This window comes from Terrapene carolina, unplaced genomic scaffold (assembly GCF_002925995.2).
Source record: "Terrapene carolina triunguis isolate 2854851 unplaced genomic scaffold, T_m_triunguis-2.0 Scaffold231, whole genome shotgun sequence".
Classification (NCBI taxonomy): domain Eukaryota; kingdom Metazoa; phylum Chordata; order Testudines; family Emydidae; genus Terrapene; species Terrapene triunguis.
Genome location: NW_020664582.1, coordinates 7,024,568 through 7,044,581, shown reverse-complemented (window position 1 = coordinate 7,044,581; position 20,014 = coordinate 7,024,568). Strand labels below are relative to the sequence as shown.

General features: G+C 42.6%; 1 protein-coding gene across 1 annotated transcript in view; it reads right to left on the bottom strand.

Moving 5' to 3' along the window:
• GALNT17 (polypeptide N-acetylgalactosaminyltransferase 17) overlaps positions 1–18,550 on the bottom strand; it is a 269,664-nt gene extending 251,114 nt beyond the window's left edge. Inside the window, exon 1 of the mRNA XM_024205003.1 lies at positions 17,461–18,550. Coding sequence (XP_024060771.1) covers positions 17,461–17,698 — 238 coding nt within the window. The 5' untranslated portion in view covers positions 17,699–18,550. The remainder of the gene's footprint in view (positions 1–17,460) is intronic.
• Between the last annotated feature and the right edge of the window lie 1,464 nt (positions 18,551–20,014).

The window sequence follows — 20,014 nt, the reverse complement described above, 5'->3', positions numbered from 1 at the left end:
GGGCTGTTTCAGATTCGAGCTCCAGATCCGAATTTTGAAATTTGCCTTTAATGTCATAATGGGCCAATGCAAAACACAGTATCTGTACACCTGAGAGCTTTGTGGGTTTGAAATTTAGGCTTCAGTTTTGTTGCTTGCACTCATCTCTAGTATTTGAATTTTTCAATTTTTATGATTAAAAGGTTTGGCTGTGCTTCTGCCGTGGCTCATTATTAGCAAAAAGAACCCCTGAGCATACAGCGTATTTTAGCACAGCACTGTCTCTTCTCTGTGCGCTGAGCAGCAATTCTTCCTGTCATACATCATTAACAAGCTGCAATGATTCCAAAGAGTCACATAACCTTATCGCTGTGACATTAAAGAGACAAAAAAGGAACCGGGTCTATTTATGCTTTGGGATGTTGTTCTTTGGGCACTTGGACTGGCGTGAGTAGGTGGGATTGGATTCAGCAGGAGAAGGGGCATGGAGGATTGTGTCTCATCTTTTTATAGGTTGTCACATTTAACACCCTGGCAGTATCTATAGCATCTAGCAGTCTATTGGGCCTCACTTCTAAGCATAGTGGAGTCTAAGCTGCAAAACTCAGGCCTAAATGCAGATCCACACTACAAAGCCCAAGTGCATTGAGTCCATCGTAAAGATCGGGATCAAGCTATAGAGCACTGATCTGAAAAAGGCGATTGGAAAGTGTAATAAAAAAGCAGGTAGGTGAACTGCAAATAAACCATAAAAAGGACACGCCTTCTGGGCTAGATGGACTTCTTTTGTTCCTAGTATTTCCAATATTCTTAACTGCTGATTTCCTGATTTTCCTCTGAATGTGCCACTCTTCTTAATTAGGTTTCCCTTTAAGGTCATAAGCCTTAATACTTCCTTACCACTTCGGCTCTTCACACGTTTCCTTTTTTCTCTTCTGCAGTGAACTCTGCTTGCCTGTTTGAATTTAACATCAGTGGCCCAAGCAAAATGAGCACATGGTCTTGAACTAATTCTCCATGCACACTGGTCCACATCACAAAAAAGCCCGGTCATAATCAACACCTAATTGGCATCCATGCTGGCCCTTCCCAGGCATCAAAAGGACTATGGAGAATGAGCAATCTTTTCATTCCCTCTTGCACCAGAACAGATGAGAGCCTCACTGGTGAGGTGAGGAAGCTCACACTGCTACTGCCTGGCTGTATCTTCTAGTCAGTGAAAAAGAGGACTTCAGCCTTTTGCGCTGCCAGTCCAATCCAGCACATTTCACTAGCATTACATTCAACTGAAAATTTAAAAATAAAAAAGAGAAAGAGAAAAGGGAATCCTGAATCAGAATTCATCAGCGCTCACTGGACCTTCTCTCACAGGCTCAGCATGGTTCTGAGACATAATCAAAGCTCATTAAAAGACTATGAGCTTTTTGGTACTGCAGTTCCTCTGCCAAGTCCGACTCAGTCTACTGTCACTAGGAAGCTGTACATGAAAAGACCATCTCATGAAAAACAGTAGGAGATCGGTGCTTAATGCCAGCCTGAGAAAATAAGTGATACCACTGAATTCTCAGACAAAAAAACCCCAAACTTGATTAACTTGAAGTTATGTTACTTACTGCAGAAATCCTAATGGTTACGAATGAGAACTACTGAGGATATTACAATAAATGAAAGCCAAGGATAAGAAAATATGGAAAAATCTAATTCAGATGATTATTCTAATACCGCAACATTTCATACATATAAATGTGAAAATTCACACTTGACTTTCCACCTGCCACCTTAACTCTGACCACCAAGACAGTACAAGACAAGTAACACAGCACTTCATTATTAAAGTTTTATTCAAATTGTTTCAATACAAAAAACACCACTATTCTACAACTGTCTTGTACTACTTGACAAATATGTCCTTCATGGTCTAATGCACACACATCTTTTTAATTGTGCAGAATATAAATATTTTAATCATCAAATTAAGGAGACATGACACAAGAACTCTGTTTTCTAATTGATGTTAATGTAGATAAGATCTTTCTAGTGTATTGCTTGATATAAAATATATGGTTAAAAAATAACACACAATCCTTGCATTTATCGTCCTTGCACAACTTACTATAAAAACTACTGAATAATATTATGACATCTTAACCTTTCCCCTACCAAAAATCAAAAGGAAAATGGAGGTCAGAATCATGAAACATGAAATTTCACACCTAGATTTTTGTTAGAGAATGTATGGACTGCATGGATTCTAGAATCATTATTTATATTATCTTATGTTTACATTTCCATACATTATAATGCTGAGATTGCATTATTTGTAGAACCTTTGATATTGCTTTATTCTTTTGGTTGTTACTTACTGTAGCAATCTTAATTTTAAGTTAATTAAGTTTTTTGTCTGGGAATTTCCCTATGTAATAAAAATACAATAAAAAGAACATTCTTCAGGTTGCAAAGTCAGATTAATAATGTTCTTTTAACATAGTTTTATATGTGTAATTTCCTAGTTATTTTTATAAAGCAAACTGAAAAACCAGAAATTCCATCACTTGAATCATGTGCATTGCAATATAATGCTATCAGCAGGGTTGGAGCCTTTAGATACACCACAAAGACCTTTGCCATTTGAGCTGATGGAGTAACTGATAGCAGTCGTAAGCTTTCATCCTCTGTGTGGACCAGCACTAGAAGTGGAGAGAGACACTGCCAGTGGATTTCACAGAAGTGTGCTGATAGCAGAGGTGTGGTGAGACTCAGGAATTTTGGGTTCCATTCCAGGCTGTGGAGACCAGTGTGCTATTGTTGACACAGCTTCTTCTGTCTATTTGCCCCAAGCTTGACCCCTTCTGCCCTGTCCCCGTCTTGTCTGGCTCCTTGTTTCAGGCCTATTTTCGTTGCCTACTCAGTCCCAGTCTCCACTCCTCAGGCTTCTCACCCCAGTCTCTTTGCCCTGGTCAGGGTTTGTTGTCCAATTCTCAATCTCCCCGACTCCCAGTCTCTTCCCTTCCTACACTCAGTTCCAGTCTCCTTGAACAGCCAGTCCCTGTTCCCCCTCCTGGCTCCTCATCAAATCTCTCTCACCTCCTCCCACTCGCTCCCAGTCCCACTCTCCTTCCCTGAGCTGCTCATCCAACAGCAGCTTCCTCCGTACTTCCTCCCTGGCTCCTTGTCTAGCCAGTGCCAGCCTTCCTCCTCTGCCAGCTCCTTGTCTGATCTCACGGTTCCTTCCACTAGTCTATCATCTCCTTTTTTTAGTTGTGTGTGGAACAGCTATTCAGCTCTCCCCAAAAGTCACCTGTTGAACTGGGGCTCGATCTAAAGACTCTGAAGACTATTGAAGTCAATATGCCCTGACCCCATTAATATCTTTCACATATAACACTGAACAGCCAGTAACTACATTCAGTCACTACCGACATGGGCCAAAGTATCACCGTAACAATCATTTGCCTGATCCCCCCTTAATCTGTCATGCTGAGTATCGATCAGCCGATAATGTGTTTGAATTGTGTCCTTCTTGTTTGAGTAGTTAACCAAACCTTCAGGTTAAATTACCTACTTATCGCTCTGTGTATGCAGAGTTCTTCTTCTGACCTTTACTGACTGGTTTAGAAAACAGCTCTGACTCCTTAGGCATTACATACACACAAACCTGTCTTATCCAACTACCAACTTCTCTACCACCACCACCAAATCATAAATTTCCTTCATACAAACTGCCAAACAACAGAAACTTTCCAAACATTGAGCCAGGCCCCAAGCGTCCCCTATGCCCCAGTTGGTCAGGGAAAATAATGTTTCTGGAAGCAAAATAAGTCTCAAGAACCCGAGTGACTTCTCTGGCAGAATTATGCCTTCAGGGCCCTTTTGACACCAGTGAAGTCATTTGATTTGGAAACGCTCACCCCTCCTGCCATCCACATTCCTCCCTCTCTCCCTTATTTTCTCATTTACACGTTTTTGCTCTATTAAGTCATCCTCTTCTGCATTCCTTCCTCACCACAACCCCAAAATACATTTAATAAAATAATTAAAACAAACAACAAAGACTTTTAAAACCACAACGGAACTAACATTACAGAGACAAGGTGGGCGAGATAATATATAAAATGTATTACCTCACCCACCTTGTCTCCCTAATATCCTGGGACCAACATGGCTACAACAACACTACATACATGGAACTAACATGACATTTGCCAACCATCACTCTGACCATTCTGCATGGATGTTACAAAGTTCTCTAGTCCTCCTCCCTGCTCTTTTGTCTGTCTTATCTATTAGACCAGGGGTAGGCAACCTATGGCCCACGTGCCAAAGGAAGCACACAAGCTGATTTTCAATGGCACTCACACTGTCCAGGTCCTGGCCACCGGTCCGAAGGGATCTGCATTTTAATTTAATTTTAAATGAAGCTTCTTAAACATTTAAAAAACCTTATTTACTTTACATACAACAACAATAGTTTAGTTATATATTATAGACTTATAGAAAGAGCCCTTCTAAAAACGTTAAAATGTATCACTGGCACATAAAACCTTAAATTAGAGTGAATAAATGAAGACTCGGCGCACCACTTTTGAAAGATTGCTGACCCCTGTATTAGACAGTCAACTACTCAGGACAAGGACTGTCTCTTTCTGTTTGTACAGCACCTCGCATAAGGGAGCCCTGAACTGATTGGAGCCATTGGGTACTACCTTAATAAAAATCAATAAAAATGACCATCAAAAAATTAGCTGTACGTTCTGGCTGTTTATCATGGTTACGCAGATGAGTGGTAACTGTTCCTCTTCCCCTTCCTTCCTTCTCCTGTCCCCTAACTCCCCCACTCCTGACATTATCCTCACCCTAATTCTGCCACTAATACAAAATATTTTCAGCCAACTACAGAACCCCAGCAGAAGCAAAACACGTAACTAACAAAACCGAGGCGGTTGTTACCAAGTTCATATGCTTGTATGTTACTTCCTGTCCCAAACCTTCACCTTCTTTATGTCTTTTAATCAGTCATTTTTGACAATGAGACTCCAGCTCCTAAGTCACTTCGAAGATCTTTTAAAAATTTTACCCTATATGATTTAACCAAGGTCACACAAGAAATCTGTGGCAGAGCAGAGAACTGAATCCAAATCTTCCAAGTCAGCACCTTGACCACTGGACCATCCTTCTTCATCTTCGCTGGTGGACTGTGGAACCTGTACCGAGTCAGGGAGACTCTATGCAGGTGCAGCGGTTTGCCTGTGCATTGTACGTTGCAAGTTCGGGAGCTTAGCTTCTAATCCTTCAGGGAGAGAGACTATGGATGAAATCCTGACCCCATTGAAGTCAATGGCAAAACTCCCACTGACTTCAATGGGGCCAAGATTTCATGCTTTTTCGGTGTTTGTACAGTGCCTGGCACAATGGGCCCCATTCGAGTAATTTGGCCAGTACAATGAATGAATCATCATCATCATCATCATCATCTCCCTAACAATACACACATGAAAAAACAGAAGTAACGTTTAACAGAACAGGCTTTTTATAGTTAGCCTATTTTATGTCTCTTAGCACTTGGCTTATTGTATGAAAGGAGGTGGCACAGTTGAAATATACAAAGGTCGACTAAAGTTATTTGAAAACCAATCATGGCAAATTAGCAAGCCCACAGCATCGCTAAATGGCTTTTCACAATTTTTCCCCCTTAACTTTGTTTTTATCTTGAGAGCACAATCGAGCAATTATTTGGGAAGATAGTGTAGTAATTTGGCACAAACATAAATACTTTCATGATTTAATTTCAAGTGCAACACTAGCAAAGACCCAGAAAGAAATTCTAATTGTTCCATTTTTTAAATTAACATTTCACTTCATCTTTCTGTTCTGAAAACATCAACATCCACATAGGGAGGTTATGCTGATCAAAATGCTACACAAGAATCTAAGATTAAAACCAGAGTAAAATAAGTTCTTCAAACAGTCATGCAAGAGACCTGGATTTGATTCCCAGGCCTGGCCACTCACTCTCCAGACTAAGAAAATACTTAACCTAAGCTAATAGGGATGCCTCTGGTCAATGGTTCATATCTGGATTATTCAATTATCAATGGTGTATTATGATTTTGCATTACGGTAGCACCTAGAGGCCCCCAACCAAGACCAGGGGCCCATTGTGTTCAGCACTATACAAGCTCATAACAAGAGAGAGTCTCTGTCTTGAAGACCTTTCCATCTAAAGAGACCAACAACAACAACAACAAAAAGAGAAAAGAAGCCTTATCATCCCCGTTGTACTCAGAGAACTGAGGCAGAGAGAGATTAAGTAACATGCCCAAAGTCATAACGGAAATCTGTGGCAAGGCTGGGAATTAAACCCAGATCTCCTGAGTTCAAGTGCAATGCCTTTAGCACAGGACCATCCTTCCTGTTAACTATGGAACCACTAGAGTTGGACAGATTTAAAAATAAATAAATAACCATGTACCGTAAGGGGAGGAGATTGTAGGTTGTAGAAAGGTGGAGGCTATGAAAGGTGAGAGAAACTGAGGTATTGAGAACTCCTTCATTACTTCAGTGCAGAATGCTGAGATGCTGTACACTGGTCCTCACTGTGCTAAGAGTTAAGCAATAAGATGATGCTACACCATATCAGAGTATTGCATGCCTTGTGCCCAACTACCCAAGTCTGGAAATAATCCCAGCACAACACACACTTGGCTCTGGCTTTTAGGAAAGCCTGAATTTTCACCAACCAGCAGCTGTGACAATATTCTGCCATGACACCGTAGGCCATAACAACTAGAATGGTCCCCTTCTTTAAAATAATAGCCCTTAGCAAAAGTTAACATGGACTGTTCCACCACGCTGCAGATACTGAGCAGCTGCAATTATTTCCTAGTCCAAGTACAGATGAATATGCAGTATCAGATACCCTCCGGCAGGATGACTAGTGGGGCCAGGTACCAGAGTGATATGCACAGAATAAGTACCTACGAGACAGATCCATGGGCCACTGTGTTATTTATTTAGTAAAGGGGAAATGCAGACCTTACATTTTAAAGCAGCCATTGCAAAGCCTAGGGGAGGCGAAGGATCTCATTTAATTCAACCCACTCCTAGTTTTAAGGATCTCTCTTCCTTGCATCTCCCACTGACAGAAATGTAAAAGCTATTGGACAGCATCAGGAGTTGAGTGTGTAATTGCCCAAGTACCGCATGGGCTCTTCACCCCAGTTTGCACTTTGCTTTAATTTAACCTTCTACATAGAGACTCTTGTCACTTCATTACCACATTATTTTTAGATAATTGTCACTGTAATGTCAGAACATGGGTCGATGGCTATTAGATTTATTGCCAGAACTAGCAGCAGATGTGTCAATAAGATAGAAAGTGTATGACAGTTTGTTGAGAAAATCTGACAACAGGGAGTTGGGGTTATAAAATATAGTTGCCTGTACTGACAAAACTGTTTAGGAAAAATAACATAGCAAAACTAGAATACATTACTAAAGCTAAATCACCAGAGTCAACTTGTGGTGATGTTTTATGGGGATACACTTGGAAGAGGTCTTCACAGATTTTCTTAAAGACCTCTCGCATGGCCAGATTATAACATACTGGCCTTTCACCTCTAGAAACCATCGCTCAAATGCTGGCTCCAAGAACACAATAGTAACGTGTGGTGGTCTCATTCAGATCTTTGTTCATGCACAAGACAAAACTAGCTCCCAATTTGGCTTGATTAACAGTCATTGCTCAAGAAATGCCACGACTTGACACAGCTGCGGGTATTGTAAGTTAAGACCCTAGATGTAAGTTAAGGCCCAGCAGTGCAGACAAGCAATGCTTACAAATGTCCACTTCAATTTTCTCTTATGTTTTGTCTTAGTAAGAGATCACATGGTCCAATGGACAGGCCAATAAAATAGGTCCCAGGAGACCTGGATTGTACACCCAACTCTATCACTTCCCATAAAGGGATTCTCTCTGATGATGTGTTTGTACAGTACCTATCACAATGGAGCTTTGATCTGGTTTAGGGCTTTAAAATAATACTGTAATACAATTAATAATTAAAGGGTTTTTTTCAAAAATGCCTAAATGAGTTTGGAGCCTAGATCCCATTTTCAGAAGGGACTCAGGCATGTAGAAGTCTAAATCCCATTAAACCTCAATGGGACTTAGGCTCCTAAGCCACTCGGGCACTTTTGAAAGTGTTCCCATGTATCTAAACTTTTGCTGATGTGCATCCAGATTAATATTCAAGAGCTCTGTCTGTGACCTAGTCACTGCTGCTACAGCTCATGATCAGTGTGTTGTTTCTCCGTGATGAATGTGTTACCGATTTATTACTCATCCGTTGCCAGCATCAGAGAATATTCGGATAATAATGCCAAACAATAATTGAAAACAAAATTATCTATCAGTTCCTTGTCAGCCTGGTTGTCATCCAAATGTCACATTAACTTCTAAACTGACAGACTATCAGAAGACTAGTCTTTTAACTCTATTATTCCTTTAAGAAGTATTTATTTTTATCATTCTGTGATAGATACCAGACTTCCTTTAGATGCTCCTGATAAGAACAATTTACTTTAAAGTCAACAGCTCTCATGTTGCCTCAGGAGATGAGTGAAGTCTATAAAAACTGTTATCCTACAGTTTAAAGGTTGGGCTGAAATTTCAAAAGGTGCCTACAGGATTAGGACGTACAATTTCCATTAATTTAATGGGAATTGGGGATCCAAATATCCTTAGGCACCTTTTGAAAAAACTCAGCTTTAGTGATTATTATGGAGTTACAACATTATGCTTTATGTGGACAGTGGTTTTCTGGGATACGTGAGGAATATCCTGTAATGGCAGACCACACAGTTTTTTAGTAAGACTTGACAATCTAATCATAGGCATATTATCTCAGATGGGGGTGCATGGTAGACTGTATTATTTGGAAAGGGGTATGCAGCCTAAAAAGTTTGAAAATCACTGCTATATGAGATACCAGAGTCACTTCACATGCAGGGGAGGGGGGCATGTGATAGCTCAGTGGTTTGCGCATTGGCCTGCTAAACCCAGGGTTGTGAGTTCAGTCCTTGAGGGAGGCCATTTAGGGAACTGGGGTAAAAGTCTGTCTGGGGATTCATGCTGCTTTGATCAGGGGGTTGGACTACATGACCTCCTGAGGTCCCTTCCAACCCTGATATTCTATGATTCTATGATAAGCACAGCATGGGGGTGAGGGGAAAATCAAGGTACCTCATATACCACTGCGTGACAGCTATTGGTGAAATTTCACAATTTAGCAGTAGCATCCACCATATCATTCTACATAATTACTCATAACACCATTTTCCATACCTATGGGCCTTACCCAGCAAGATCATCCCCTTACGAAGAGTTCTTTTGACATAACTTGTGAGTGAAGCTTTTCTGGATTGGGCCCTTGTTCCTTATAAACAGCATTTCCTCATCCTTCCCTCTTTGCTTTTATCTGTTTATCTTAAATCAAAGAATCTTTCATCCCTTTAGTGGTATATTACTTATCCATTAGGAAATCTGAATGTAACTACTCTCTGTGGGTGCCACACTGCTTCATACCAGTAATAGCTGATGGATCTGATGGTAATCGGCTTTTGTTTACATATACAGTTGTCATAGTCAGTAGTTAGCTAATGTTTGTAAAGTACTTTAAAGATAAGTGCTAGAAGTGTCAAGCATTATTATGCTCTGTAATATGTGAGCAAATTCACATTTCTTTAAAGTATTTTAAATGAGTGCCATTTTAAAAAGACAAAACTATATTTCAGTAAAATCATCTAAAAGGCCACATTTCAAAAAGTGCCTCAATTTTGCATATGCAGTCCCCACAAGTTTCATGTGCAAATTGGGTAAACAGCTAACTGTGCAATTTGCTGTTTGCTCGCACCACTTTGGATCTGAGTGTGTGCAAATTATTGCACATGCAAACTTAGAGATATAAATTTAATGGATGCTTTTTTGCAAAATATGTACCTACAGTATTCAATTGGAAAGTAGTTTAAAGCTCTAATTTGCTTTTTAACATTTGTATAATACCTATTTGCCTTTGTGCATTTCTTCCAGATGGGGGCAACTAACTTCACTGGTCAAGTTCACGTTCCTTTTTAGCCAATTTCACGTCCTACACTGGCACAAGGGTGCAGTTTGAGATTTTAACACTGCAGAGGGATGTTTACTCTTAACATTCAGAGGTGCGTATATTAAAAAGAGCTTTAAAATCATTTCTATTCCTATTACATTTTGTAAAATATCCATTTTGTTTTTACAAAATAACTCTTAAATGTTGGGCGTAAAATGAGTTGGGGTGTCCCGATAGAGCGTCTGTCAGTATTCTCGGAAACATTTGGCTTGGAACAGAACTTTTTTATATTAATCAATTATTTTTTCATTGCTGAGGGCTCTGTTCAGCAGCTTGCTGACCACCTTCACTCCCACTAATTTCATGCACTGAACAGCTTACTGGATGGATCCATTTGTGTAAATCAAACAGAAAGCACTAGACAGAACTGGTTGTTCAGAACTGATACTCATTGAACCTGCTAATAACAGAGATGGTTTCTAACACTCCCAACTTTAGGGATGTTCAGATCAGGATCTTAATTCTGGGCCTGTCTGTCTACATACTTACATGGCCCTGATTATTAAAGTATCTGAGCACCTCACAATCGTTAACGGATTTTATCCTTAACACCCCCATTGTGAGGTAGCGAAGTATTATCCCCATTTTACACACGAAGGACTGTGGCACAGGCTGGACTAAGTGGTTCACACAGGGAGCCTGGCTGAGAAAGAAATAGACCCTGGTTTCCCGAGTCCCAGTTCAGTGGCCTACCCACCAGACCATCATTCCTACTCTCAAATGGTCATGGATGTATAGTTAGCGAACTGTTTGTATATTGATTTAATAGCCTCTGACTTGTGCCACAGTTTCAGGGTAACTTCACTTGTACTCCCACTTTGTGACCCCTTGACGACAGCCCTTAAAAGCTTCCATCTCCCAGCCACCATCTCTCTGGGGCAGAGACCTGCGTGTCACTCCTGACCGGGGTTTTAAGGCTGAACAGCTCCCTGCACTGCGATATCCCCAGCAAGCCAGTCTGCCTAAAAATGCCAGCGCCTGTGTTTACTTTCTCTCTGAGGGCTATGAACAGCATATTGCCAGCAGTGACAAGATATCACACAGCTCCTTCTAAGCAGGCACATTTGTTTTCAGGTAAAAGCATTACAGAGAAAACATACAAACATATAAGGGTGGGTTCCCCTTGGACAGTAGGTTCTCTCTGATTGCTGGATCAGAAAGAAGACTCCGAGTCTGTCTAAACTTTGGCCATTTATCCTGTTGTCTGTTTGTCTCTGGAGAATCCAGTTTAAACCAGTATACGCAAGACACTCCAGGAGGCGGAAGCTCTCTGGGAGGAGTAGGGGCTTACAACCTAACTGATTTGCTTGAAACACTACCAACTGTTTTTAGATCCTGGAGCAGCTGTGGTAGCCCTCTTTAATGGAGTAGAGCACAAACATACATAAGTTGTGTTTACACTTCACACGGTACAGCAGCTCAGCTATGCCATTGCAGCGGAGTCAGTGTAGAGCCCTAGTGGACACCAGTGGTCACCAACCCGGCGATCGCGATTGACTGGCAGAGGCTCCAGATTCCAGCCCAGAGCCCCCTCTGCACCAGCCAAGAGCCCCCTCCTGCACCAAATTCCCTCCCAGAACCCACATTCCCTCACCCCCTCCTGCATCCCAATCCCCTGCACCAGCCTGGAGCCCCCTCCTGCACCCAAACTACCTCCGAGAGCCCACACCCCTCACCCCCTCCTGCACCCCAATCCCCTGCACCAGCCTGGAGCACCCTCCTGCACCCAAACTCCCTCCCTGAGCTTGCACCCCTCACTCCTGCACCCCAACCCTCTGCCCCAGGCTCAGCCAATGCACACCCCACAGTTGAGAATGTTACATTGATTTGTGACAATCCTGAAGGATTTTGGATCTATAAACCACAAATGACACTAATCAAAAGTAAAATTCATGAAATGTCCAGTGGATTCTATGAGATTAGGTGCAGTGTGACCCCTGCACCCAAACTCCCTCCCAGAGCCTGCACCCCCTCCTGCACCCCAACCCCCTCCCTCAGCCTGGTGAAAGCGAGTGAGGGTGAGGGAGAGCGAGCGACAGAGGGAGGGGGGAATGAAGTAAGCGGGGCAGGGCCTCGGGGAAGGGTTGATCCTGGGTTGATCTTAAATTCAAAAAGTGATCTTGTGCATAAAAAGGTTGGAGACCACTGGTGTAGACACTCACCACAGCAACGGAAGAGGTTTTCCCACCACTGAGGTTAATCCACCCCTCGGAGAAACGGTAGCTAGGTCAACAGAAGAATTCAGAGAATCCCAAGATTGCATGGGAAGTCTATGGCTGAGGTAAGAATTGAATGCTTTCTACTGAGTCCCTATCCATTAGACCATCCTCCTTAACCTATGTTTTTTATGGGCACACACACACACACACACACACACACACACACACACACTCTCTCTCTCTCTCTCTCTCTCTCTCTATGAAGGTGAGTTCACACTGCAAAGTTCCGATATTTCTGTATGAACTTCCACAACTTTTGAGGCTATTTGGACCACAACCGTTGCTAAATTTTATGTAAATGTAGAAGCAGAGAGAGAGAAATTAAGTAGGAGTAAAAAAGAAAATTGCAAACATTAACTGGAATAAAAGCCACAGGTTCCTTTCAGCAGTATTCACAACCCTTTCATTAGCTTTTTCTGCACATTTGCAGTATAAAGAAAACATTTGCTTATTAAAAAAAAAAAAAGACCGGAAAACTTAAAAGTCTCTCAAATACTCTTACAAATGTATATATTCCCCAAAATATCCATGGGGGGAGAGAACATGTGGCCACACTTATGGAAGTTCTTTGATAGTATAGGAGTTATCTGATAAGGGGCCAGGAAAACACAAACACACACACACACACACGACTTGTGTGATGAATCACACAGTAGGAATAGAAAATCAGAAAGAGCAATACTTATGGCAAATAGTTCACAAGCAAGCCGCAGGCTGAAATATGTTTACTGACTAATTCTGAACAAACAAATTTGTAAAGATCTAAGTCTGCTCATGGATAATTTGGGAACAACAAAAAGGGAGTGAATTAATCAAATCTACCCTTTACTATGAATAGTTACCAAGCTGTAATACAATACTGCACACACACAGAATTCATCTGACTGGCAGTCTGGAAAAGGTCAGCGTTCCAAGGGCTAAATTACATAGAGGCTTGTGCTGCGCCGAACATAAGAAGCAACACCACTTCCACCCAGCCTCAGCCATGTGTAACATCTGCAAAGCAAGGCCAAGTAGGTTCTAATTGTCTCACCAATTTTAAGCTGCAGTTTACATTTTCAGAAACCCGCATGGTCTCTCCTGTTCCTATTGGTCTGCAAAGTCATTTAAGACAGCAGTTCTGGTTCATGTCAGAGAATCCCAAGGTCTGGCAGGAAAGTCTAAGAACTGAATGTTTTCTACTGAGTCCTTATCCACTAGACCATTCTCCCTAAGCCTGCACGTCTGGGCTGGCTCTTCAACCCGTGCATAAAGAAATGTTCATTGTGGGCAGGGGAGATGTGGTGTTGGTTACAAAATGTCATTACTAATCAAATATTAATTCTGTAGCACAGTGCAGTTATCAGACTGTCAGCACAGAATTCCATTGATTCTGTCTTTAAGGCCAACATTCACCAAAAAAAGTTTCAAAGGAGAGATGGTGGGTGCACAGCTTGGCTGGCATTTCTGACCTGCTTTATACCAGATCTTGCAACAATTGGAAACACAGGAATGGTCATACTAGATCAGAATAATAACAAGCTTATATTTACACAACAAAGCTTTATAAATGGTGCACTTATTTAGGAATCGCTTATCCACCACTGAAATGCAGCCAACTCTGAGTGCAACATAGCAAAGTAGAACAGCACACAACAGTTTAAACTTAACTTATCATTATTATCTGTATTACCTTAGCACCTAGAAGCCTTAGTCATGGACAGGGTTTGCCCAAACATCTCCTACTTCCTCCAACCAGGCAAAGCTATAGGAGAAACACAGGATTCCCTGAAAGGTAGAGGATGCTACATTCTGTGATAGTTGAAATTTGGCACAAAACATAATATCAAGGCCTCAGGCAAATTATAAAATACAATGTTAATGGGTACGGTGAAAGAAGAATTTCATTGGCTGATGGATTTTGTAGGGAGCTATTCTAAATGTGTGGATTAGGGCCTGCGAGCCAGTTGTCACCAAAATTCAAATTTTAAATACTAAAAGTAAAAAAAAAAAAAAAAGCACAAGTTATACTAGACACCTGCACATCTCAAGTTGGTACTACAGTAGAATCTCAGAATTACAAATACCCTAGTTACAAACTGACCAGTCAACCACACACCTCATTGGGAACCAGAAGTACACAATCAGGCAGCAGAGACAAAAAAAAATACTGCACAGTACAGTACTGTGTTAAACGTAAACTACTAAAAAAAAATGTAAAATTTAATTTTTTTTTACAAGATAAGCAACCCGTTTCTGTGCTAGTTTCATTTAAAAACAGCATATTTCTTCTGCATAGTAAAGTTTCAAAGCTGTATCAAGTCAATGTTCAGTTGTAAACTTTTGAAAGAACCATAATGTTTTGTTGAGAGTAATGAACATTTCAGAGTTACGAACAACCTCCATTCCCAAGGTGTTCGTAACTCTGAGCTTCTACTGTAGATCTTCAGTCTTGGTAACTCTTTCTCTTGTGAATGGAATTAATTTTAACTCCAAATTTAGACATGGCGAAATTCTCCCACAAAGGAGTTGTTCCATCTTCCTCGGGATCATCAGCTGCAAGGATGATTTGGGCACATCTCACTACTTCCTGCAGTTGCAGAGGACAGGCGCTAGAGAGTGTTGGTGTTTCCTATTTTCTTTATCTTTCTCATTCACCCAGGTCTAATCACATGCCTTGCTGAAGCACAAAACTTACATACAGTATTCAGTGGACAGTGTGCGAAAGCAAAATTAACAGAAATAAATTTTAGGGGAACCCCAAAATACACTTGATCAACACCCCTAACTTACACCACAGTTAAACTTGAGCCTATTGTTCAGCCAGACTCATCAATATTGCTACAAATTGCACGTGTAGTGGCCATATAGATAAGTAGCTTCCTTCATGCTCTTGAGTTACAGTGCACCCAGGAAATAATTTGTGGTTTGGACAAACATATTGATTCCATCCCCTTTCATAGCGTTTAAGTGCATGACAGCATTTTCCAGCACCAGGCTGTCTCTTACTCTACATTCCAAATGCACACCTGCTGGGAGTGTACTACAGAGACGGCCTATTGAGACCTAGGAAGAAAAGCACTTCTTGCACTCAATGGTGTGTTGGGGGAATCAATAGGCACCAAAACGTCTAGTTTGCACCCTCAAGGATTGGCCAAAAGTAGGGAGTCCTACAGCTCCCCAGCTATCAATCCTAAGGAAAAGAGGAAAAACTTCTGATGAACTCACACTTTCTATTTCTGGGACCACTAGGAGACAATGCCAACCAAGGTCTTGTTTTCAGCTTCCTTGCCAGGTACTCCAGGTAATGTTATATATTACACCAGAGTAATCAGATTTCATTTTACCAAACATTTTTATAGCACTATCATTTAGATACACTATATCCCAGCTTTCCTTTTCAATTCCTTTCAGTTGCCATAGTCAAACTGACCATTGATGCATCTAGTTGAGCATCTTGACTCTCACGGTGGCTAATGTCAGCACTCAATTATGTAGTACTCTACAGTGTGCGTACAGTGCCTAGGAAAACCTCTCACTAAGGCTGCTAGGTGCTACCCCAATGCACATATTTAATAAATAATAATGATAGTGGTGGCTGGTTGTTATGCTCTGAAGATTGAGGACTGATATCCTACAGATTTTTTAAAATAAATATAACTGCAGACTGTCTTATTTACAGACATGTCTATTCCTTTCTGAAAACTATTAAATTGTTTGCCCCGCTATCTCGCAGCAATGCATTTCCCAGGTTCATTATACCGAATAGTATAGAATCTTGTTATCCTTTTACTTCACTCCTCACATTGCCACGCAACACTGTTTCAACTGCTTCTGTTGGATAACACTGGGATTTAGATTAGGTGTCATCCACCTTTACAAGCAGGAAATTCTTCTCACACACGTGTATGGAGTAGCAATGTAAAATGAGCCGTTCTCAACTGGCTTAGTGCATCTCAATTTATACAACACCATTCCCAAACCCAGAGATTGACCAAGATTATGATTATAACTGAAGACAAAACACCAGCATATGCATGCTGCATTCCAGTATATGCCTAGCATCCACTGTATAGTATTGCCATCAGTAATAGTTCTGAGTTAGTACACAAATGCAATTCACAAAGTGCTCAGTTCAACAGTACAGAATCATGCCTTAGTTCAGTATTCAAGAATCAGGGGAGGGAAGAACATACCGACATTACAGAAAATATTAACAGTGTTAATTTTGCAATATTAAAATCTATTGTCTTTAAACCCACAGAGACTGGAAGCTCCAAATGGGTTGAGTGGAAGCTCTAAATCACATTGCTACTAGCGAATCTATGGGGAACACTTAAAAAAATAGCCCTTCAGTCTGTGTTTTAATTAGATATCTCACCTAGATGTCTTACATCTCTACAACGTTTCTGTATCCCACATGGCATCTTTAAGCTGCCTTTCTACATCTCCAAACGATTCTACCTGGTGAGATTTTAATAGGAATCCCTGCACTGTGCTATAAAGAGAAGCATTACTTGAGGTTTTAATTAGCATCTGTCAAGGCTGAGCCATAGGAAATGTTGAATTGTTTGTGTAACTTATTACAGAAAAGTGCATTTACTGTCTGGCTGTCTGCACTTGGATGACGCAAAATGCTTTAGTCTTTTGAACCCCCTCACCCCACGCCAGCTCCCCGAAAGTTTTAAAAAAATAGCAAACAACAAATTTCTGGTGGTAAAAAGCCATTTCCTCAATCAATACACAGCATGCTTCTTCAACCCTATATTTGGCTGCTGAACTAGTTTCTGATCTCCTGAGGAAAAAGTCATGATGGTATAATTTCCTGACCGGAACAACAAAACAGAGAGCAAGCATTATGTTATTACACATTCCTCCCATTCAGTGCAAGGTACCTGCAATCTTTTAAGAACCTAACATAGCTTAGAAATTAGAGACTACACTGATTCACCCAGTTATGTCTCCTAAAGATACAGCTTGCCTGAGAACTCAGAAAAGATAGGTAAGTAGCTCTCTACTTTTGCTAACTTCAAGAATCATTGCTCTCTATTATATTTTTATTTGTATTTCCAAGTATGGCTGTGCCCCAAAGATATCAAAAGAATGACAGCAATTCCTACCATTTAGCTGCCTGTAGACTATATCTTCTAGAAGGGAGAGCCTTTTCAGTACTGCATCCTGGATAGGGCTGATGCCATGGGCTGTCAAGTTGGCCACTTCTGCCCTGGGATGGATTTCATGGAAGGAATCCCCGCTCTTGACAGTGATGGGTCTACACTTGGCCAGAAAGAGGACAAAGCCAGCCACTGCAATCAAGTTCAACACCAACAGAACTTTGACTCGGCGCAAAGAAGCCATCAAACTCCCAGTGTGGCCACTTCAGCTGCGGCTTGGCAAATGAGGGGCGGCGCGTGTGGAGCCTCCTGGCTAGGGACGCAAAGGTGGCTTGGGATGGGAGGTGGCTGCAGGTGTGAGCACATCCCACGTCCCCGGGAGGAGCTGTCTCAAGTCCAAGCAGCGAGCGTGCAGGACAAGTCGCAGCAGCAAAGCTGGGGGTTATGGAAAGGCACCGGCTCAGGACGGCTTCCTAGTGCCCAGCAGGTGCAGAAGAGATGGAGAGAACAATTCGGGTGCGGTAGCCTCGGCGTCCGGAGGGGAAATGTCCCCGGGATGGGGAAGCCAGTGCCGCAACTCCTGGTCCCCTGTAATGCTGCGCCCCAGTTATTCTGCACAGCTCAGGCTCCCGGGGACGGGCTGGGCTGCAGGAGTCGATCCCCGCAGGGTTGGCACAGGGTGTCCTTCATGCCAAACGGCAACTCCGGAATGAATGTGGCTTTCAAACGGGGCCGGGGGGGGGGGTTGGTTTTTCCTCCCCTCCCTTTAAGTCATTCGCTAGATCAATCCAGGCGGAAGGTACCCCCAGCCCCGCTCCATCCTCCCCCCTGTATCCCTGCAGCCGCAGGACTTCTCTCGGGGGGCGGGGGGCCAGGGAGGGGAAGGAAACGGAGAGTCCGGGGTAGTTTCCCTCTCCGCCGGTGCACGGCGGATCTCCCGGCCCGGAGCAAGTCAGTCACCCTCCTACGCCTCCTCTTAGCACCGCCATCCGGCTACTCCGCGCTGGGGAGGCGCAATCGCTGCAAATCACGCCGGGAAATGGACGCTGCGGCAAAGGCGCCCCCTTGGCCAACTCCAGCCTCGCCCCCCTCCGCGGGGCGCACAGGCGCGCAGGCTAGGTGGGGCTCCCCCCGCTCCCCGGCCCCACATCACCGGCTGCACGCAGGGGCGCTAGGCGGGCTATGGAGCATCCTCCTCCCGCTCGGGTGGCAGGCGCAGGGCATGGGGGCTGCGCTTCGTCAGGTCCCAGGCGCGCTTTGGGGCCGAGGTCGGGAGCCGCGGCTCGCTCTCGCCTCCGGATTGCCCTGGCTGGGGGCTGCTGGTGTCTGAGCGGAGGAGACCATCCCTCCTGTGTGCCCGAGTCCCCGGTGCATGCCTGGGGAAGGGTTAGAAGGAAAATCTGGGCTGGAGAAAGGGGATGCGTTGCCTGTTTGTACTATATTGGCGAGTGGGAGGCTGCTGGGTGTGTGTGTGTGTGTGTGGAAATAAGTGTGTGTCTGTGGCTCTGTCCCTCCGGGTGGGTGAGGGTTAGCACCAGCCTATTTTTTTAAATAAATTATTGCCCTGAGCTTGCCTTCCTCCCACTACATTGATCGAGAAGAGCAAAGTCAGGGAAACTAAGTCACAGTTCAGGTTCCTCCAAAGCCACACTTAAAGAGGGGTATTTCATCTAGCCAAGGTATCAGCAGTGACTCCAGTTCTGCAGTCAGCCCTGCCCAGGAGTCCATCCTTGTTCAGTCCACTTTGATTTTCCCAGCATTAGACCTTTGCATTTTCTTTTAATGCACAGCTAAGTTGGGTGACACCCCTTCCTTTCTTAAAAATAATCTGCAGAGTGCTGGTCAGCTAGAGACTTAGATGTGGCTTTAAAACTTCAAACAGCAGCATGTGCACCAAAGTCATTCAAACTCAGAACAGACATTTGAATAAAAATACTTCAAAATATTGTTAAAAAAACAGGCAAACCAAATTAATAAATGTTCAAAATATATACAGGCCAGATCCTCAATTGGTGTAGCTCCATTGAAATCAACAGATCTACGCTTATTCAGAACAATTGAGGGTTGGGCCCATACAGAGAGAACTCTTGAGTTCATGCATTTTATCTTTACATAGAGGCAGGCCTGAAGATATTTTTCAGGTTTTGTTTGTTTGTTTTTTTAAACAGCCACTGTTTGTTATAGAGATGAGAAACTTTCCCAGTCTGATGCAGAGTGACCAAAAGCCACCTTTCCCCTAATTAGAAACAAGTGACCATAACATTCTGATTCTCATAATAATAAAAAAAATTACCTTGGATTAATATAACACAATTATATAATAGCAGTATAATGATATGTATTGAGAGAAGGGGAAAAACACTCAGGTGCGTACACACAAACTTACCATTAAAACACACACACACACAGCTTTCTGTGTTTTGTTAATGTGATGACCCTTAATCCAGATCGGGAGAGAGTTGTTGGATCTTCAGATCTCCAAGTTTCTGCCTCAGAACACGGGGATGGAATAGACCAGCTCTTGAGGCCCCTGCCAGCCTTACGTTTCTATGATGTTATG